The following is a 17560-nucleotide window of genomic DNA, read 5'->3' as shown; positions in this document are numbered from 1 at the left end:
CTGTGGATACGTTCTCCATCCAGGACACAGCTGGATGGTTTGGCATCGTACACTGAAATACAACACGGACAGCCGCTCTTTCTTCTTCCTTAATCCCCAGTAACATGACTCACTATCGCCATCACAGACTAGGAGGGTTTATCGTGCTTATTTTTTTCTTTTTTATCATGGTCCATTCTTATTTATTTGCTCTTTTTAAGTGTAAACCTTATAAATAGGCTTTCCATCCCATCTTATGCTTGATAATTTTAATAAATAATTTGTTTTGTGTTGGGTGCAGTGAGCAGTGAGACATTGAGCACCTTTGGGGTAAAATAAAAATGTCCCTGGGTTGCCAGGCAACACTAGAGAAGCGACCGACCTCTTCAACAACAACACTTGTTAGCTTGGACTCGCAGTGTCCGATACAGCTGTAAGTTACATTACAGAGTATTTAGCATCAAGAGTAGACTTATTATATATAGCAAATTGTTTGGCATTTGTAGTGCTTTGTGCAAATGTTCACAAATTTAATAATCAGCTCCCCAGCTATCAAAATAAATTGAGAAGTTTTCCACAGCCAGCCAGCCAGCCTGAACTGATGAGCTAGCGTAGCCTACTGTAGCCTAGCTACTGTAGCCGTCTAATTTACACTGCTGTAGGACTGTCTGATTGAGCTGCCAAGCAGCTTTGCAAAAGTGCAGTATATTGCTTACACATAGCTAGCTACCAAAATCCAAATTACCCAGCGGGATAAGGTAAATACCAGATCAATCATACAACAGTCCAGAATACCTTTAGATGTTAATTGGAGGTGTTTCCAGGGTTGCTGCTCAGCAATACATTTTGAGTAGAGTTGGTTTATTGATGGGTATCAAGGGAAATTGAACTGTTTGTGGTAGTTGTTACAGCACAATACAAAATACTGAAATAAATATTAAATGGAAAGATACATCCCTAAAAACTGAGAGAAATTGTACATGTTTACATTGTTGCAGTAAACAAAAACCTTACTATTTCCCCTTATTAGGTCATCTGTGGACACCTTTTATGCAGCATAATGTCTTTTACCGCATATCTAGATGGCAATTCTACACCAAAGTCCATTAGCAGGGCCAAACAATGGACAGACGAGGTGGAAAACTTGTACAGATTCCAGCAAGCTGGATACAGAGATGAACTGGAATACAAACAAGTAAAGCAAGTTGATCTGGTAAACAACTTCATCATCAGCAGATAAAAATGATCAGTGGCAGTTGAATGCATTACAATAGGAGTATGTTCATTCTGTTTTTGTCTCTGTGACTTAGATTGACAGGTGGCCTGAGACTGGCTTTGTGAAAAAGCTACAGCGCCGGGACAACACATTTTATTATTACAACAGAAAAAGGGAATGTGAAGACAGAGAAGTCCATAAAGTGAAGGTCTATGCATATTAGGTCACAAGTGTCCAATAATTTTTTCTTTCTTTTTTTTCTTTTCAAATTGTGAATAAGACTGTGGCCAGTTGCCCAAGTAGTTGCAACTGTATAGCTCAGTTCACTGAATAAATTATGTTGAGCTGAAGATGTCTAAGTGTGTGAAGTATACAAGTAATCACGTGTTTATACAGTCGTGATTTTCAAAAAAGTCTGCTACCACGTGATCTTTACAGATATTTCCAGATCACATACAATGTTTTGCTGTGAATCAAAATAAAGTAGCCTACTGAAATGTGGAGATTATAAACTGGAACGCTCCCATCATGTGATGGCAGCATGAGGGGTGGGATTACAGAAAGTGTGACCCCGCAGGCTCTCAAATTGAGCCTTTCAGAGCAGATGATTGGATGCCATTCATGTTTGTTCTATCATACAATTTGTTCTGTATATAATCATTTGCAATAAGTGCTTTTGGATTGCTGTCCCCTTTCATGAGACGTGTAATGGTTTCAGATGCGCAATGGAATGGATTTAAGCAGCAGGTAAACCAAAACAAAACAGCTTTCATTTCACTTTTGGATATACAGTAGTACATTATTGAGGTTATAGTGACAGAATCTGTTTTTATGGACAGCTAGACATGGATTCATAAACATACTAAGGTTACTAAAGCGAACGCTTTAGCTAAAGCTCTCTGTAAACGTTGCTGTGTGACAACTGTAAACTTTTTATGACAAACGGGACAAAAATAGCATCGTTTTACTTGGGGTGATTTTCTCATCTAGCAGTATTCTTTATGTCGGCTAAATAATAATCACACAGCGGAGCCTGTTCATTACCTTTAAATGCTAGCTAGCCTAGCTACCTGATTACCTGCACATTAACCACAACGACGAACCAGAAGCTGCAACATCCTGAATGCTACATTGTACTATATTGGAATGTTCCAAAACGTGTAAAAGAACACCATAATTCATGCATCAATCTGATACGGCTTTGCTCGTTATGTTCTGACAGGTGAGTCAGTTCAAACAACACATTTCCTTGAAGTTTACTAGTACCCAGTAAAAAAATTGTTGTTTAGGACTTCGGTGTACGACTGTAGCTCTAACTGTCCAGTTATAGACACTTGCTAGAACGTGCTAGTTGTCCTAGTAGCTGTCAATATCCTAGCTAGCTCTAGCCTTATTAGGCTACTAAAGAAGATAGGAAGCGACTATTTTAGTCATATATGTATGTACATAGTTCAATTAAATGATGTTATCCAGTGTTATATTACTTGAAAACTCGTTTGTTTACTTCGGTTAGCTAGCCTAGCTACGTGTTAGCTTGCAAGCTGATAACGCTTTAGCCATTAGAGCTAATAGCACACAGAACGAAGTGCAATGTGGGACAGTGTTGGTTGGGCTAACTCTACCAATCACATTGTCACTGTCACTAGCCAAGAGACCGCAACAAAGTGGCTATAATATCCAATCTAAGTATCTTCCCAACGAGCAACGATGTGTTGTCTCCTTGACAAGTATGGGTTGCCTTTATGAGGTAGCTGTGTTACTAGTTGATTGAAATGGCACTACCAAGATGGGTAGCCTAGCTATAGCTTATCATCTATGACAATATAGCTAGCACCAGATAACAAATACTCCCCAGGTTCTACTAGCCAACTTTCTCTTATTTTCTGACAGCTTCATCACATCAGCACGTAGTTGGCTAGCAAACTAATAAAAAAAAAGGTTACTATTGGTGTATGTTGTGTAGCAGAATATCAAGTTAGCTCTAGTGGTATAGCTTGCGAGTTGACATCTTTTTGTGATTAGTACTGTCTATACACTCGACAGTAGTACTGTGTTGAGACAGCACCTATAAACACAATTGATCGTCAAGTATCAGGTATTTGATGGTGTGCCCTATTAACTGTCTTAAGTAGCATAAGCCTACTGAATCACAAGGCCACAATCGAATGTTGCTTTAGGTCAGTAAGTACTATAATAGAGCCCTTGTTTCGTTTGTGAGGTTTTGCTGAGAAAGCTGGATCAAGCTGTGTGCTTATGACCTAAATTGCAGCTGTCACAAGAGGAAACAAGCAACAGGGCCATGGACAAGAATATCTCTGTTCCCTTTTCTTCATTTTCTTATTGCTGATGATTTGAGTTCAGTGGCAGACAAGTTTATTTTCAATGATAACAGATATTTCTCCTTTCCAGGGAGGATATATGAAACTTTTGACTAAAGTAGAGATGTTAGATGGGGGCTGCCCAACTACCATGACCTCTGCTCCTCTGAAGTATCCCAATTCACTCTTCCCCGCCCCGCCCTACCCTTCACCTCCCACCCCCCCACCACCTCTCACCTCCTCCATGACGGTCATGGACCCCAAAGCCAGAGGCAGGTTTAGGATATGTATCTATACATTGTATTGTTAGGCTGCTTACACAAATATAGCATGAATATTGTCAGCGTGGAGGGACTTTTAGGATATGAGAACAATGTTTTGAAATGTTTCTCTCATATTTTGCAGGTCAGGACCGTGGTTTGGGGTTGGTTGACGATGTCTCTTCTCGTGTAAAAGACCCTACCCTCTGTGGAGGTGTTGGCTATCATGCAGTTCCTCTCTATGTCCATGAGGTGGCACTGCTAAAAACTGCACTTTCCCCCACAAGGCCATGGATGACTTCACCACACGCACATATGGCACCAGCGGCCTGGACAACCGACCTCTGTTTGGGGAAACGTCAGCCCGGGTAAGCCTAGACCGCGTGTTTGTCTATGAGACAGACATGGGCGACATCATGTGGGCTCTAAAATCATTTCCTCATTCTCATTACAGGATAGAATCATCAACCTAGTGGTGGGAGTGCTCACGTCGCTGGTCGTTTTAGTAAGTATTCCAAACGCAATAAATGTCAAGACTCAAGGTCGTGTTGCGGCGGCATGCCTCCAGTGCTAATGACACTTTTACCCGACTGTTGCCCAGGTGACGGTGATCAGTTCGTTTGTGTTCCCCTCGCTGCCTCCACGGGGCCTCAATGTTTTCTTTGCCGTGTGTATCCTGCTGGCCTGCGGCTCCGCCATGGTGCTGGTGAGTTACCCCCCCATACACACACACTTACACACACAAATATTCACCAAACATTTCATTTGAGTCTTCAAACTCACAAACCATAAAAAAAATCCTCTATCCCTCACCCAGATATTCTGGTACCGACAAGGGGACCTGGAGCCCAAGTTCCGGAACCTGATCTACTACATGCTGGCGTCCATCGTGCTGCTGTGTCTCTGTGCCAACCTCTACTTCCACGACATAGGGATGACGTAAGGAGCCGTGTGTTGGAGATGATGCCTTAGCCACTTGACGCACCCACAAGACCAAAAGAGAGAGACTCGTCACTGACACTTGACTGAGTGGACTTGGCTGTACCAAGCCGTCTTACCATACCAAAATGGAGTTTGCGGGCACGGTCGTCCCACACTTGCGCGCGCACACACACACACACACACACGGAAGTATGTAGTGCGGTAGAGGCTTACCAAGCAGTGGTGTGAACACGAGGAACACTGAGCTGACTCACCCCTGGTCTGGGGGGAGGAATAGGTGGAAGGGCAAGGAGGAGATGAAGGATGGACCTGCAGCTTCCTCCCTTCTCACCTCCCACACTGTAGCCACTCACATTCAGTCACACACACAGCTGCAGAAAACAAAGAAGCAACCGGAATCTGTGGTAACTATATGCAGCATTACTTCGCTGATCACTGTCTCTTTCTGTCAACGAAGCCAACATCAAGGTTGGGTTAAATTCCATTTCCAGATTGTGTCAATTCCGAGGAAATTATTTTCAGGTGACTAAATCCAAATCATGAATATAAAAAAATGTCAATGCCAATTATTGCACTAAGGTTGAACCTAACCTTGTATTATGTGAATATAGTAAGTCTACACGGTCATGCACACGCACATAGGCCAACTACAGCACTTCAGATGAAGTACCAGTCATTTATGCCAAGCTGACAGCAGAGTTGAGCCAGTTAGAGCAATAAAGGAGATGTTTTTTATGCAATGGGTGACTCCTGACCTGTGGTGTCTGCACATGGTAATGACCTTAGGATTGTTGAAGCCATTTGTTGCTTTTTTATGTAATATGTTATGTAATAAACAATCATGTACCCTAGCTGGACTCTGGCTCCTTAAGTTCTGTAATCATCAAGAATGTGGAGTATGGTGAGGGTAAATTGTAAATGGATATTATGTGGCAAAGATTCATTTGCACAAAAAAGTGTAATTATATAAACAAGACAGGTTTATGTATCTACCTCTGTGTCCTAATCCTGTTCATGTCTATACAATACCCAATATACAATAATATTTCCAATTTCTAACCCTCAAGTATCTGGACATGGTGTTTTCCATACCTTCATATATGAAAACAGTTTCCCTCCTGGAGGTCTACCCAAAATACTCCAGCAACTTCTTTCTCAAATATTTGTTTGTTGTGAGTATCTGATACGAATCCCAGCTAAAGTATCTTCTCATTATTAATTAGAGAAGTTATTAGGCTGTTACCTCTTTCACACTCAGGGCCGGCCCCGGCCCTTTTTGCACCCCCCTGAGTGGTGCCCTATACCGTCTGTAAGAAAGACCGCCCCTGTTCACACCACTCACTTTCTTACCACTTGTTAAAAAATTGTGCTTCCTTCAAGTGATGAGTCATGAAAGTGAGCAAAAAGCTTTCAGAATTTATTACACAATAAATAAACACAAAAAAAGAACGGGAAAAAAAAGATATGGCAAATAATTAGGGCTCTTAAATATTTACATATATTAGGATTGTAATGATGGGCATGGTCCTACGAATACAGAGGGTGAAAAAGACAGATCCTGTTTAAGTAGATACATTTGTAAAGAACGTGTTTGACAAAAATACATTCATGTGAGTAGAACTTTGTCGTGTTACACAGAGCCAGATGAGGATGAACATTCACACTCAACCAATCCCTTGGAACATTTGAGCTTTTCCTAAACCACGCGGTGATATTTAATCGGCAGGGATTGACGCATCTTGTGCCTTTAGTACATTTGGACTAAATAGTGTCTAATAACAGTTTAGTGACGCGTGTGGATGAAATGGAGAGTTGGCTGAGGAAGAATGGACCACTACTGTGGTAGTCAACATCTCTTAAACTCGCAAAGTGCAAAGACCAAAGTGCAAGAGATTAGCACTGTGAGCGTCCAGGTCAACTTCCTGTGTGTCTGCGATGAGGTCATCCCACCCGACCACGTCTCATAAGGCCCCTCTGGACGCAGACAGGAACTGATTGAAATGCCGGCAGCTTGATTGAGCTGTGGATTTGTACATCAAGCTCAACCAATGAAAATCAAAAAGCACTGGCAAGAACCGTGGTCCCCACTGTCCTGGGTTCTAGTGATGGGATCTCGTTAGTCCCACTCACCCTTCAATCAGAACCCTCCTGGCTCTCCAGGATCGGATCTACGACGGAGAGAAGAACACAGTCAGCGCATGCGTGAGAGAGAGAGGGAGGGAGAAACTGAAAGAGTAAGTTTGTACCTGTCAGTGTGCTGCTAATATTCGCTGGAGAAACAATCAGCACTGTGCTCTCTGTAATTCCAGCATCCACCACTTGCTCCTCGACTGTGGGTGAACCCAGTGCCTACCAGACACACACACACACACAATTTTTTATCCACAATACAACCTTGGATTTGCAATGTGTGTGTGTGGGTGGAGGGAATAGGGATGAGTACCTTTTCTGTGAGGCCGTCTGCTATTGGCTCCTGGGGGTCAGCAGGTTCATTTCCAGAAGAGTCTACCAAGAGGTTGTCTGCCAGCTGCTCATCCTCGCCCCGCCTCTCTGTCTCCACAACCAGTTCTGCTTGGCTGAGCGGCTCTGAGGAGGCATGCTCAGAGGTGACTGTCTGGATGATGACGCCGTCACTTGGGCACAAACCGTCCGCCTAACAAGTAAGTAGACAAATAAGCACACACATACACCAATAATGTATGAATACATGCCTATGCATATTAAAGCCAGTTTCTGTATCCAATACTAAACACTAACCGAGAGGGTTTGTAAAATGATGTGTTCTGGTGACGAGGGGGAGGAGCTGGCTGTCAGAGTAACCGTGGGATTGGTCGACAGGCTGAGAGGCAGTCCCTGATTGGCTGCTGTCTGAAGGTAGTATGTCCCTGGAGTCCCAGTTGGCTGAAGGTGGAATGACTGAGGAACACCAGATAAATATTTACATCAAAAGTGAAGATTATGTATGTGTGAGTGAGTGAGTGTGTGTATATGTATCACTCACAGGTAGGATCTCGAAGGTCTGCAATGCCCCAGTATTGAGTGTTATCGTCTCTGTATCACTGGCAACAGTGGAACTGTCTGTGGCTGTGAGAAATCAGAGTTAGTGAAACACACACACACACACAAACACACACACACACAATGTGTTGCACACTCACAGAGGTGTGTGATCTGCAAGGGGATCTGGACAGGTATCTGTAGAGCTGTGACAGGACTCTGGGCGGAGTTACTGCTCTCCTCCAATCGGGTGACACGGATCTGAAGGGATGGGGTGGTGGTAGCTGTCCCGGTTCCAGACGCCTGAGACTCCATCACTTCCTGTAGACCCTTCAACAATACTACACACACACACACACACTTCCATCTTTAATGCTTGTTGATACCTTAAGGCAGTGGTTCCCAACCCTGGTCCTCAGGGCACCCCTGTCCTGCATGTTTTAGATGTTTCCCTGCTCCAACACACCTGATTCAAATGAATGGTCATAAGCAGGCTTCTGCAGAGCTGGATAACAAATCTGGTGTGTTGGAGCAGGGAAACATCTAAAACATGCAGGACAGGGGTGCCCTGAGGACCAGGGTCGTGAACCACAGCATGAGGGAAGGTGATAAGCAGGAAGTGTATGAGGACGCAAGGGGATGGATGAGCCCGTTTTTTGTGTATGTTTTTTTTTTTTACCATTTATGGGAAGCTCTTTGTGATTGGCCACTTGTCGTTTGATGCTCCACCACTTGGACCGGAGCCACTGCGGAGAGCGGACACTGCTCCACCCACCGGACAGCTCCTCCCAGTTCAGCTCGTTTTCATCATCCACTTCCAGCTCCGCAATCCTACATGAACACACACACACACACACAGAGATTAAACACCTCAATGATACAGCTTCTATGAACATTCATGTAGGGTATCAGTAACAGTAAAAAAAGGGCGGGCTCTCCTGTCTCACACACACACACACACACCTGCGTACTAAGCTGAGGTCGTCGTCTTTCGTCCACTCAGTCCCCCCGCTGTGTTTCCAGTTGAGGTAGTTGAGCCACTTGGAGCGGCACTGCTTTTCTGAGCGCGTGCGCACCAGCTCTGCCACCGAGGCCCAGGACACGCCCCCCGTCACCGCCACACCCGGCGTCACGCCTGCCAGCTCGTACACCACCTCGGCCAGGCGCCTCTCCTCCTCCTCGCTCCACTTCCCTACACACACACACACATTCAGAGAATCGAAGTCACACACAAATCCTCGTTTTCACACCATCAGAACCCTGAATATCACAAGAACTACAGCAGACCAATAAAGCTACTAGTGCTATTTCAATAAGGCTGGAAAAATAAATGTGAATGAGTAGATAGCTTGCATGTGCGTGTGTGACCTGTGTTGCAGGTGTCCTTCATCAGTCGGCAGCGGTCTTTGACGGAGGACGCACTGCGACCCAGAGCTGCTCCTATGGTGGCCCAGTCGTTCCCAAACTTTTTCCTCAGTCTACACACACACACTAATCAGCGCACATACTACACACTGCAGCAGCTGTAAGTGTCCAGAGAAAATATGTATCTCACACTCAAAAGAAGGATGAGAACAAGGAAAACGACTCACTCTTTCAGTTTGCCTATCTCTTCAGGGGTGTACCTTGAATCAAGAGCACACAATGGAGCCATCACACATACACATCGATAGCACAAACGTGTTGACAATCATGGTGTGCATCCGTGTGGATGAGCCTTATTTACTTACTTGCCCACGTGGTTGCGGTTGTCGTACATGCGGAGTACGCGGCGATACACAGCAAACAGCGGTCTGTTGAGTCCCCAGGCCACACTGCGGTAGAAATCCTTCCTCTCCTCCTTCGACATCTCAAATATGATCTCAGCGGGGTCCTCCATACCCCGGCCCTGCCACACACACACACACGCGCACAAAAAAAGATAGGTCTCTGATTCAAACAGTACTGATATGGTGGACCAGGGCTATCGTCTGTGTATGTGTTTATGTGTGGAATGAAAATATCAGCTCTCAGCATTTCAGAAGTACCTTCAGATAGCGCTCGATGTTGCTCATGAGAAGATCAATCTCCTCCTTTGACCACATGCCCTGTTTCCACTTGTGACCTGTAAAACGACCAATCACATCATGGCACCTTGGCTCACATGACACAGCTTGGGAGACGTCTGCACATGTGTTTGTGAAGGTGTGTGTACCTTTGTTGGCCAGTGTATCCTTGTCTTCCTTGGTGGTAAACCAGGCCTGGCTGACAGGAGAGGTAAAATCATTCTTCTCGGGAGACAAGGGGTCTTCATCCTGCAGAATCTACACATCAGATGGAGATAGTTATTACAGACCAGTCAATACCAGCACGTACCAGTCCAGACATTTACAGACTGTCAGTCCGGAACATTACCAACCAACGTGGACCAGCCCAGACTATAACAGACCATCACTGACCAATCTACACCATTTAAAACCAGTCTAGACCAGCACAGTCCAGTCTAGAACATTACCAACCAATTTAGACAATTTCAGACCAGCACAGATTGCTCTAGTCCAGGGGTGTCAAATCCTGGTCCTCAGGGGCCGCTGTCCTGTATGTTTTAGACGTTTCCCAGATCCAGCACACCTGATTCAAATGAATGGCCGTTATCAGGCTTCCACAGAACTTGATATTAACCCATTGATTTGAATCAGGTGTGTTGGAGCAGGGAAACATCTAAAACATACAGGACAGCGTTCCCCGAGGACCTGGATTTGACACCCCTGCTCTAGTCCATTACAGACAAGTATAGATCAGTCCAGATCATTCCAGACCAGCACAGACAAATATAGACCATTATTGACTTGTCCAGACCTCTCAACCAAGACCAGTACAGACCAGCACCAGGCGGAGGAGAGGTTAGATTTGGAAGAGGTACCTGAATTTGGGCCACGCCTTCTTCTGTGAGGTCATCGTCAGCCGTAGCAGTCATCGTGACCTCAAAGCTGTCGTCGTTTTCGGACACTGTGTACGACATCACATGTCAGCAGTGACAACACACGGAGCAGAATGACTTGTCTGAGGAATAAGTTGTGTTTTAGTTGTGAACGTGTGTTCTGCATTTAATCTAGTTCTGAAGCCTTGATGAGGAGTAAGAGAGACTAACTTGGGAGCGTGACCACGGAGAACTGCTGGGGTGAGTCTGTGTCATCTTGGTCGTCATTGGTTAGCCGTAGTCTCTTTTGGATAGGCTCTGAGTCGTCATCTATGAGCACACGACCCACAAGGTGACAGGGAAGAGATGTGATTGATATCCCCTTCAATTATATTGTTGAGAACAAATCGTTTGGATTTTGTGCTGTGTGTGATTGCGTGTGACCCACCATTTGATGGGCAGTGCAGTATGATGCTTCCATCACTGTCCTGGGTGAGTGTAACAGAGTTGACTGTCCCTAGAGTCACTGTCTCCTCCTCCTCCTCCTCCCTACTCATGCTGCACCTGGGGACTAAGTTGACGCCTAATTATTTAACCCATAGTGGTATGTAAATGACACAATTTCAACTGAGTGTATTATATTTATTGATTATTATTCAGATTAATTTTCGTTCAGGTCACACAAGTGCAGAGTAGGAAAGGAAACGGTGGAGCTAGGAAGGATCAGGACTGGAGTGGAAGGTATCTGAGGTGTTGATGTGATGGCCAAGCTACTAAAAGAAATATATGGATATGACAATGGAACACGCATTAAATTAAAGCTACTATTTCAATACAAGCTACCAAGTCATATTTGAGCCAACCAAACAGAAAATGTTGGAACACCGCCACATATATTATTGTTACTGGCTATAACAGTGTAGTGGGCTAGCCTAGCATGTTGCTAGCATACAGGGCAGCTTACTGGCCAGCTAAATGAAAGAAGACGAAAAGTCTTAGACGCCATGTTAGTTCAGCGGGGGAAGGCTTATGGCGTCTTTGCAATATAACGACAAATAAGGTCGTTATTCTGTAAAGTGCTTATTATGCGTCTCGTTCACCCAGCGCAGCCCCTTTAGCACCTCCATCCCCAAACAGAAACTGAATTTTTAGGTTTGATTTTGTTACTTACTTCCTGTTTTTAGTCCGGGCACTTCGGAGAGACCAGGATGGAAGCAAATGCCAGGATGGACTGTGCGATGGATCCTGGGTTGCCCAATTCGATTTTTCTTTAGTTTCGCAGGTAATAATGGAGGCCATAAAAACGAATCATCAAAATGACAATGAAGATAAGATTGAATTATTTTATACACTGACTTATAACACAATAAAACCATGAAATCTAAATCTAGAACCAATGTTGCTGTTAATAACAATTTTGGCAACCTTGTGGTGTCACCTTTATAGTCTGTCGACTTGGTTAGGACTTAACTTTTCTATAATATTTTGAGAGCCTTAAAGTAAATATAGAAAACAAAATAAAATTGGTTTATGATTATCCAAATAATATTTATAGTTGATTCTTCAGTGTCCAAGTAAGTGGAAATAAGAAGGAAGAAATATGTTATGTGTTCCGTGAGAAGGGTAGTCGGATGGTTAAAATAGCCGTACAGTTCAAGCTGTGTCGTGAAAATCAAACACGAGTTTATAAACATCAGTTGCGTATCAATACGGGAATGGGAGAGCAGCCGTTGAGAGTGTAAGTTGAATTACCATCACTAGCTGGTTAACCACCGTTATACAGGCGTATTCCGTGTGTGGAATGATTTTGGCTACAGTAGATGGCTGAACCAAATAGCTCCAGACATTGATGTTCTCCTCTCTTTTTCACTTCTAACTTTCACAACTTCCCAATGAATTACAATAGCCTGTTTTCCCGGGGAAGCGTTTTGCATTCGTGCTTGGGGCTGTGTTGTCGCTCTGGTGTTGTCTTGGTGAACTAATTCATTCATTGCAGGCTTGCATGTGGCGATGTGGTAGGACGAATCAACGCTCTCTTCAACCGTGTGCGGGCCATTCAGAAAAAGAGCGGCCAGTTTGATGTATGTAAAATACCACGGAATGTTGTTGTGTTGTCTCTCACTTGCAAAAAAGATAACTAAAAATCACACTTCATTTTCTGTCTGCAGCTGCTGCTATGTGTAGGTGACTTCTTCGGCTCCTCGTCTGAGGCCGAGGCAGAATGGCTGGAGTTCAAATCTGGAGCAAAAAAAGGTAACAATTTCAACAAACTAGCAAACAAACAAAACACAAGCCATTTGAGTCAATCACAAGCTGTTCATGATGCACTTAAACTCAGTTGGTATGTATCAGTAATGATGAACTCTTTTCTTCCTGCAGCACCCATCCACACCTACATCCTTGGGGCTGCCAGCCAGGAAACAGTAAAGTACTTCCCCAGTGCAGATGGTTGTGAGCTGGCTGACAACATCACCTACCTGGGTAAAAATACTGGGCATGGGACACCTCTGTTGGAATATCATATGTAATACTTCCTGAAGGACTGATCATCCTTTATATATTTGTGCGTGTGTGTTGTCTCAGGGCGCCGGGGTGTGTTCACGGGGGCGTCAGGGCTACAGATAGCGTACGTGAGCGGGCGAGAGGCCCTCCAGGAACCGGCTCCAGCGCACTGTTTCAGCCCCAAAGACCTAGGCGCCCTCGTGGGTCCGCTGGCCAACAACACCAAGTTCAAGGGAGTGGACATCCTTCTCACCTCCCAGTGGCCCAAAGGTGTCTGGCAGTACGGAAACAACCCTGTAAGCAGCAGTTTTCATACTATCTCTGTCAGAAATGAATAATAAAAGGCAGAAATGCCACCAAAAATATATCTAAAAAATAAAAACTGCCGTCTTCACACTTCACTACTGACTCCCGGGTTGTAGGGGAACTGTGTGTTTCAGTTTGTTGGCTTGTCTTTCATTTCCATCAAGGAAGAATTTCTCCCGAGTCTCTGTGGTAATCTACCTGCAGTTAGTCTACCCTTAATCTGGCCTTTCTTCAATTGTAGGAGCTCAATACGAAGTTCTGTGGATCCAACTCCATCGCCAGCCTGGCTGACAAGCTGAAGCCTCGCTACCACTTTGCGGCCACTGAGGGAGTTCACTATGAGAGGCTGCCGTACAGGTGCGTTCTGTAGCAGACCACAACACTTGGCCGTCCACATTGAGACGGTCTAGTGCCGGGGTCACTAATTGGCGGACCGCGGTCCGGGTCCGGACCCAGGCGGTTCCCTATCCGGACCCGGACCTATAACCGATATATTATTATGGAATTAATTCATTTTGACGGAACGTTTCCATTTTAACCGGCACATCTTTTTGTTCCAACTAAATGTGGTTTCTATCTTACTTGTCCAATCAGGAGCTTTAATAACTGTAATCACCATGACAACTCACTCACTGAAAGTTGGTTGCAACCTCTGTGGGTCAGGTTGTGTGTGTCATTCGCAACAACGCAGGCTAATCGATTTCCTAACAGTACCTGTTTCTTCCTTAGCGAAAAACATGGCGTGCTCTAAACCCGGCAAAGTTGATTCCAAAAATACCTAATTTCAGACAAGTATGCATTTGTGATGCCGGTGGGGAGCACAAAACCGATGTGTTTAATGAGACGGTTGCCCTTGTCAATAGTGGTAGCTAATGGCTAATGTGAAACGTCACTATCATGGCCGTGGGAACTAGGAGTGCTGTAGCACCCCCTGACAGCACGAGAATTTCCAATGATATGACTTGAAAATTCACCACCGCGGCACAGCCCAGCCCCGCAGTAGCGGACTGGCCATCGGGAGCACCGGGAGAAGAATAACAATGGAAAACCAGGCTAAGAAACGTAAGGGTGGGGCTGAAAAATTGAGACAAAAAGACATCACCTTCACTAGACAAGGTTTTACCAATTGAAAAACGGCTATGTTCATTTTACATAAAGCTCAAAAAACTATTTTGCGCTCAAATAAAGGCCAAAAAAAATGGTCTCGCATGCTACGTGCGCTCGCATTAAGTATCCTAGCGTTCTCACGAACTAGCATCACATCTAACATAGATTGTGCATGACCTATTTTTACTCCCAGTCCGTCCCTACCGCCCCGCAACATTAAGAACAACCCCCCCCCCCCCCAAAGGATACTTTGAACAAAATTACCCCCAGAACTCTGAGGTAAGGGCCAGAAAAATAAACCATAATTGTTCCGGACCCTGGACTGAATGGACATTTGGTTGGTGGACCTTTTGGGTTTCTAATTGACTACCCCTGGTCTAGTGACTCATGTGTTTGTTTGTGTGTGTGTGTGTGTGCCTGAAGAAATCACGTGGTCCTTCAGGAGAACGCCCAGCACGTCAGCCGATTCATCTCCCTGGCCACCGTCAACAACCCCGCCAAGAAGAAGGTTGGCCTACTTCCTGCACCCAGCAATATCTCACCACGACACACGGGACCTTACAACCATGTCTACCTACCACTCTCCCATTAGGCACCATACTAGACAAACTCTTCATTTTTCCCTGTGCACTGTAGTATCTGTACGCCTTCAGCATTGTGCCGATGAAGAGCATGGACGCGGCGGAGCTGGTGAAGCAGCCCCAGGATGTGACGGAGAACCCCTACCGTCGGGCGGGGAGGGAGGTGGGGAGGATAGTCATCCCCGAGGCTACAGGGGAGGAGGTATGGACAGAGCGTTAACTTTTTTTCCACCTCTCTTTTTCCCCGCCGTCTCTGTCACTCACTCTTTGACTTCCTCTGCCGTCGTCCCCACTTCCTTGTTCCTCAGGAGCCGGCTTCCCAGTTCTTCTTTGATCTGAGCAAAAAGCAGGGCGGGGGGCACAGGGGCCGTGGCAGGAAGCGCCCTTCAGATGAAGACAGGCGTGGCCAGGGCCAGGCCTGGGACGGAGGGGACAGGCAGGGCCGGGGCCAGCCCCTGGAAGGGGACGGCCAGGCGTGGGGGGGAGACATGCCACCCAAACAGCCCCGCAGGCCCCGTGAGTGTGCCCTGAGTCGTGACGGTGGCATGCGATGTCATAAAAATTCACAGTGGTGCTATAACCCTAACCACCCAGATACGTCGTAAGAAAATATCACACCTGTTTTACTCAATGTTCCCTGTTGAGGCGGGAGAACAAGATAAAATTGCTTATGTATCTTGTTTAAATAGCATAGTTTATTAAATTTTTGGAAGTGTTGGAGATCTGGCTTGACATGTACACCCATTAGTATGTTGGAGGGGGTACAGTCTAATTCTCCCCCCCCCCCTTCTCGCTCTTCTCAGCCCAGCCCACTGGCCCCTGCTGGTTCTGTCTGGCCAGTCCTCAGGTGGAGAAACACCTGGTCATCAGCATTGGCACGCATGTGAGTACGCTGAGGTACTTGCACCAAAACAGCTGTTAACGGTTTGAGGGGTTTATAAAAAAAAAAAAAAAGTGTTCTTGTTTGTTTGATAGAACTGAAGTTAAATGTAAAATCGACGTCTCTCTTTCCCCCCTCCCTGGGATGGGATTTGGTCTGTGTCTTGTCAACAGTGTTATTTGGCCATGGCGAAGGGAGGTCTAACCCCGCAGCACATGCTGGTGCTGCCCATCGGCCACATCCAGGCTGTGGTGCACATGGGCAGGGAGGAGGTGGAGGAGCTGCAGCGCTACAAGGAGGCCGTCCGCAGCTTCTACAAGAGCAAGGGGCTCCGCTGCGTGGTGTTCGAGAGGAACTACCGCAGCCAGCACCTACAGCTGCAGGTAGACTCGGGCTTGTGGTGCGCGCACGCACACACGAGGACACGCGTAGAAACGCAGACAGGAACACGCATGCTTACAGACAGTGGCGGTCCTAGCACATTTGGCGCCCCGGTGCGAGGTTTACCACTGCCGTCCCCCCAAACCCGCGTCAACGGACCGACAATGGGTGTGACCACACAAACGCACTACCTTTTTTTATGCCAGCAGAAGGCGCCAAACACAAAAATGAAGGAAGGGGCGATTTGGTTCACCCGTGCCTAGAACCGCTACTGCTTACAGATACGATGCGGTGGACATACACAGACACACTCACCTAACCCAGTTAACCCTGCCCCCTCTAGGTTGTACCTGTACCCGTGGACAAGTGCTCCTCTGAGGAAATAAAGGAGGCCTTCATGGTGCATGCTGAGGAGCAACACATAGAGATGATGGAGATCCCAGAACACACAGACCTCAAACAGGTACGCGCTCCAACGCGACACCCGTGAGCCAACACATTCTTCATAGCCGTCATTACCTCGGTTCATGTCTCAATATTGAGTGCCAAACGTGTTTCCTGTGAGGGTGTGCGCGCGCTTAATCTTGTCCTCCTATCAGATCGCTCCCCCTGGGACGCCCTACTTCTACGCGGAACTGGACTCCGGCGAGAAGCTCTACCACCGCATTCAGAAACACTTCCCTCTGCAGTTCGGCCGGTAAGTAGCAGAGGGAGACTCCCCTATTCTGGTGATGAGGTAGAGTACAGGTGAGGTGTGATATGTGGAAGACTAGACGCGTGTCCTGTGTCGTGCGTAGGGAGGTCCTGGCTAGCCAAGCCGTGCTGAACATTCCTGAGCGGGCAGACTGGAAGGAGTGCAAGCAGACGAGAGAGGAGGAGGACGAGTGTTGCAAACAGCTGCGAGACGCCTTCCAGCCCTTCGACTTCGCCTTGGACGACTGAGAAAAAACGCCCGTGCGCAGGAGGAGGGAGTCTTTGTTTCTGGGTCGTCTACGGCATCCATGTTAAGCAAAATGAACTGAAATGGTATCCTCGTTACGTTTTCGGAGTACACAGCCCAATGTTTGTAAAGAAGGCGTCATGCTTTATTTTGTAAAAGGAAATTGATTAAACTCTTAACGTTTGGCAAATTCTCCTTGTGAAAAGGAAGGTTCCTAGACCAGAGAGACATGTAAGTGCATTTATACTAGAT

The 17560-nt window shown here is 46.0% G+C and overlaps 4 protein-coding genes across 8 annotated transcripts; 3 read left to right on the top strand and 1 right to left on the bottom strand.

Annotated features, from left to right (window-relative positions):
- Nucleotides 1-320: 320 nt before the first annotated feature.
- meig1 (meiosis/spermiogenesis associated 1) lies at nucleotides 321-1673 on the top strand. The gene is given in 4 exon segments (XM_067254768.1): nucleotides 321-350; nucleotides 352-412; nucleotides 1062-1192; nucleotides 1290-1673. Coding segments are annotated over 4 exon segments (351 nt in total). The 3' UTR covers nucleotides 1419-1673.
- A 205-nt stretch (nucleotides 1674-1878) lies between these two features.
- On the top strand, nucleotides 1879-5566 carry tmem243b (transmembrane protein 243, mitochondrial b). 3 transcript variants are annotated; one of them, XR_010878819.1, is made up of 6 exons: nucleotides 2286-2417; nucleotides 3919-4141; nucleotides 4228-4278; nucleotides 4375-4479; nucleotides 4591-4916; nucleotides 5012-5566. XR_010878819.1 is itself a non-coding variant. In XM_067254563.1 (5 exons), exons 2-5 carry the CDS (start codon nucleotides 4064-4066, stop codon nucleotides 4714-4716), a joined length of 360 nt encoding a protein of 119 aa, XP_067110664.1. In that variant the 5' UTR covers nucleotides 1879-1942; nucleotides 3919-4063; the 3' UTR covers nucleotides 4717-5566. The 3 variants fall into 3 exon arrangements, 2 of the variants coding, with proteins under 2 accessions (XP_067110664.1, XP_067110663.1); XM_067254563.1 differs by lacking the exon at nucleotides 2286-2417 and adding an exon at nucleotides 1879-1942 and having other exon boundaries at nucleotides 4591-5566; XM_067254562.1 differs by having other exon boundaries at nucleotides 4591-5566.
- Nucleotides 5567-6169: 603 nt separating this feature from the next.
- On the bottom strand, nucleotides 6170-11910 carry dmtf1 (cyclin D binding myb-like transcription factor 1). Of its 3 annotated transcripts, XM_067254366.1 has the most exons (18): nucleotides 11783-11855; nucleotides 11060-11182; nucleotides 10843-10941; nucleotides 10615-10700; nucleotides 9907-10015; nucleotides 9740-9816; nucleotides 9443-9600; nucleotides 9305-9337; nucleotides 9081-9190; nucleotides 8676-8904; nucleotides 8392-8543; nucleotides 7874-8053; nucleotides 7717-7799; nucleotides 7473-7631; nucleotides 7159-7368; nucleotides 6962-7064; nucleotides 6846-6883; nucleotides 6170-6687 (listed from the first exon to the last, which is right to left on the bottom strand). In XM_067254366.1, the coding sequence occupies exons 2-17, from the start codon at nucleotides 11166-11168 to the stop codon at nucleotides 6849-6851; spliced, it is 1932 nt and encodes a 643-aa protein (XP_067110467.1). In that variant the 5' UTR covers nucleotides 11169-11182; nucleotides 11783-11855; the 3' UTR covers nucleotides 6170-6687; nucleotides 6846-6848. The 3 variants fall into 3 exon arrangements, with proteins under 3 accessions (XP_067110467.1, XP_067110466.1, XP_067110468.1); XM_067254365.1 differs by having other exon boundaries at nucleotides 6170-6883; nucleotides 11060-11381; nucleotides 11783-11910; XM_067254367.1 differs by having other exon boundaries at nucleotides 6170-6883; nucleotides 11783-11910.
- Nucleotides 11911-12242: 332 nt separating this feature from the next.
- On the top strand, nucleotides 12243-17500 carry cwf19l1 (CWF19 like cell cycle control factor 1). Its single transcript, XM_067254196.1, has 14 exons — nucleotides 12243-12349; nucleotides 12608-12692; nucleotides 12780-12864; nucleotides 12991-13092; nucleotides 13195-13409; nucleotides 13661-13776; nucleotides 14950-15034; nucleotides 15163-15309; nucleotides 15416-15623; nucleotides 15911-15990; nucleotides 16161-16370; nucleotides 16712-16831; nucleotides 16968-17065; nucleotides 17166-17500. The coding sequence occupies exons 1-14, from the start codon at nucleotides 12243-12245 to the stop codon at nucleotides 17308-17310; spliced, it is 1803 nt and encodes a 600-aa protein (XP_067110297.1). The 3' UTR covers nucleotides 17311-17500.
- The last annotated feature ends 60 nt before the right edge of the window (nucleotides 17501-17560 follow it).

Source organism: Osmerus mordax, chromosome 17, assembly GCF_038355195.1.
Source record: "Osmerus mordax isolate fOsmMor3 chromosome 17, fOsmMor3.pri, whole genome shotgun sequence".
Taxonomy (NCBI): Eukaryota; Metazoa; Chordata; class Actinopteri; order Osmeriformes; family Osmeridae; genus Osmerus; species Osmerus mordax.
This window is presented reverse-complemented; position numbering and strand designations above follow the sequence as displayed.

What these genes read in the sequence shown, in the direction of transcription:
- tmem243b (XM_067254563.1), top strand. Translation starts at nt 4,064, where the DNA reads ATGGATGACTTCACCACACGCACATATGGCACCAGCGGCCTGGACAAC. An exon ending in TTGGGGAAACGTCAGCCCGG is followed by an intron (nt 4,142 to 4,227) that starts GTAAGCCTAGAC and finishes TTCTCATTACAG; the next exon opens with GATAGAATCATCAACCTAGT. An exon ending in GCGGCTCCGCCATGGTGCTG is followed by an intron (nt 4,480 to 4,590) that starts GTGAGTTACCCC and finishes TCCCTCACCCAG; the next exon opens with ATATTCTGGTACCGACAAGG.
- dmtf1 (XM_067254365.1), bottom strand. Translation starts at nt 11,168, where the DNA reads ATGAGTAGGGAGGAGGAGGAGGAGGAGACAGTGACTCTAGGGACAGTC. An exon ending in CTCCGTGGTCACGCTCCCAA is followed by an intron (nt 10,701 to 10,842) that starts GTTAGTCTCTCT and finishes TGTCGTACACAG; the next exon opens with TGTCCGAAAACGACGACAGC. An exon ending in CAAAGAGCTTCCCATAAATG is followed by an intron (nt 8,054 to 8,391) that starts GTAAAAAAAAAA and finishes GTGTGTGTGTAG; the next exon opens with TATTGTTGAAGGGTCTACAG.
- cwf19l1 (XM_067254196.1), top strand. Translation starts at nt 12,243, where the DNA reads ATGGTTAAAATAGCCGTACAGTTCAAGCTGTGTCGTGAAAATCAAACA. An exon ending in TGACAACATCACCTACCTGG is followed by an intron (nt 13,093 to 13,194) that starts GTAAAAATACTG and finishes GTGTTGTCTCAG; the next exon opens with GGCGCCGGGGTGTGTTCACG. An exon ending in AACACACAGACCTCAAACAG is followed by an intron (nt 16,832 to 16,967) that starts GTACGCGCTCCA and finishes TCCTCCTATCAG; the next exon opens with ATCGCTCCCCCTGGGACGCC.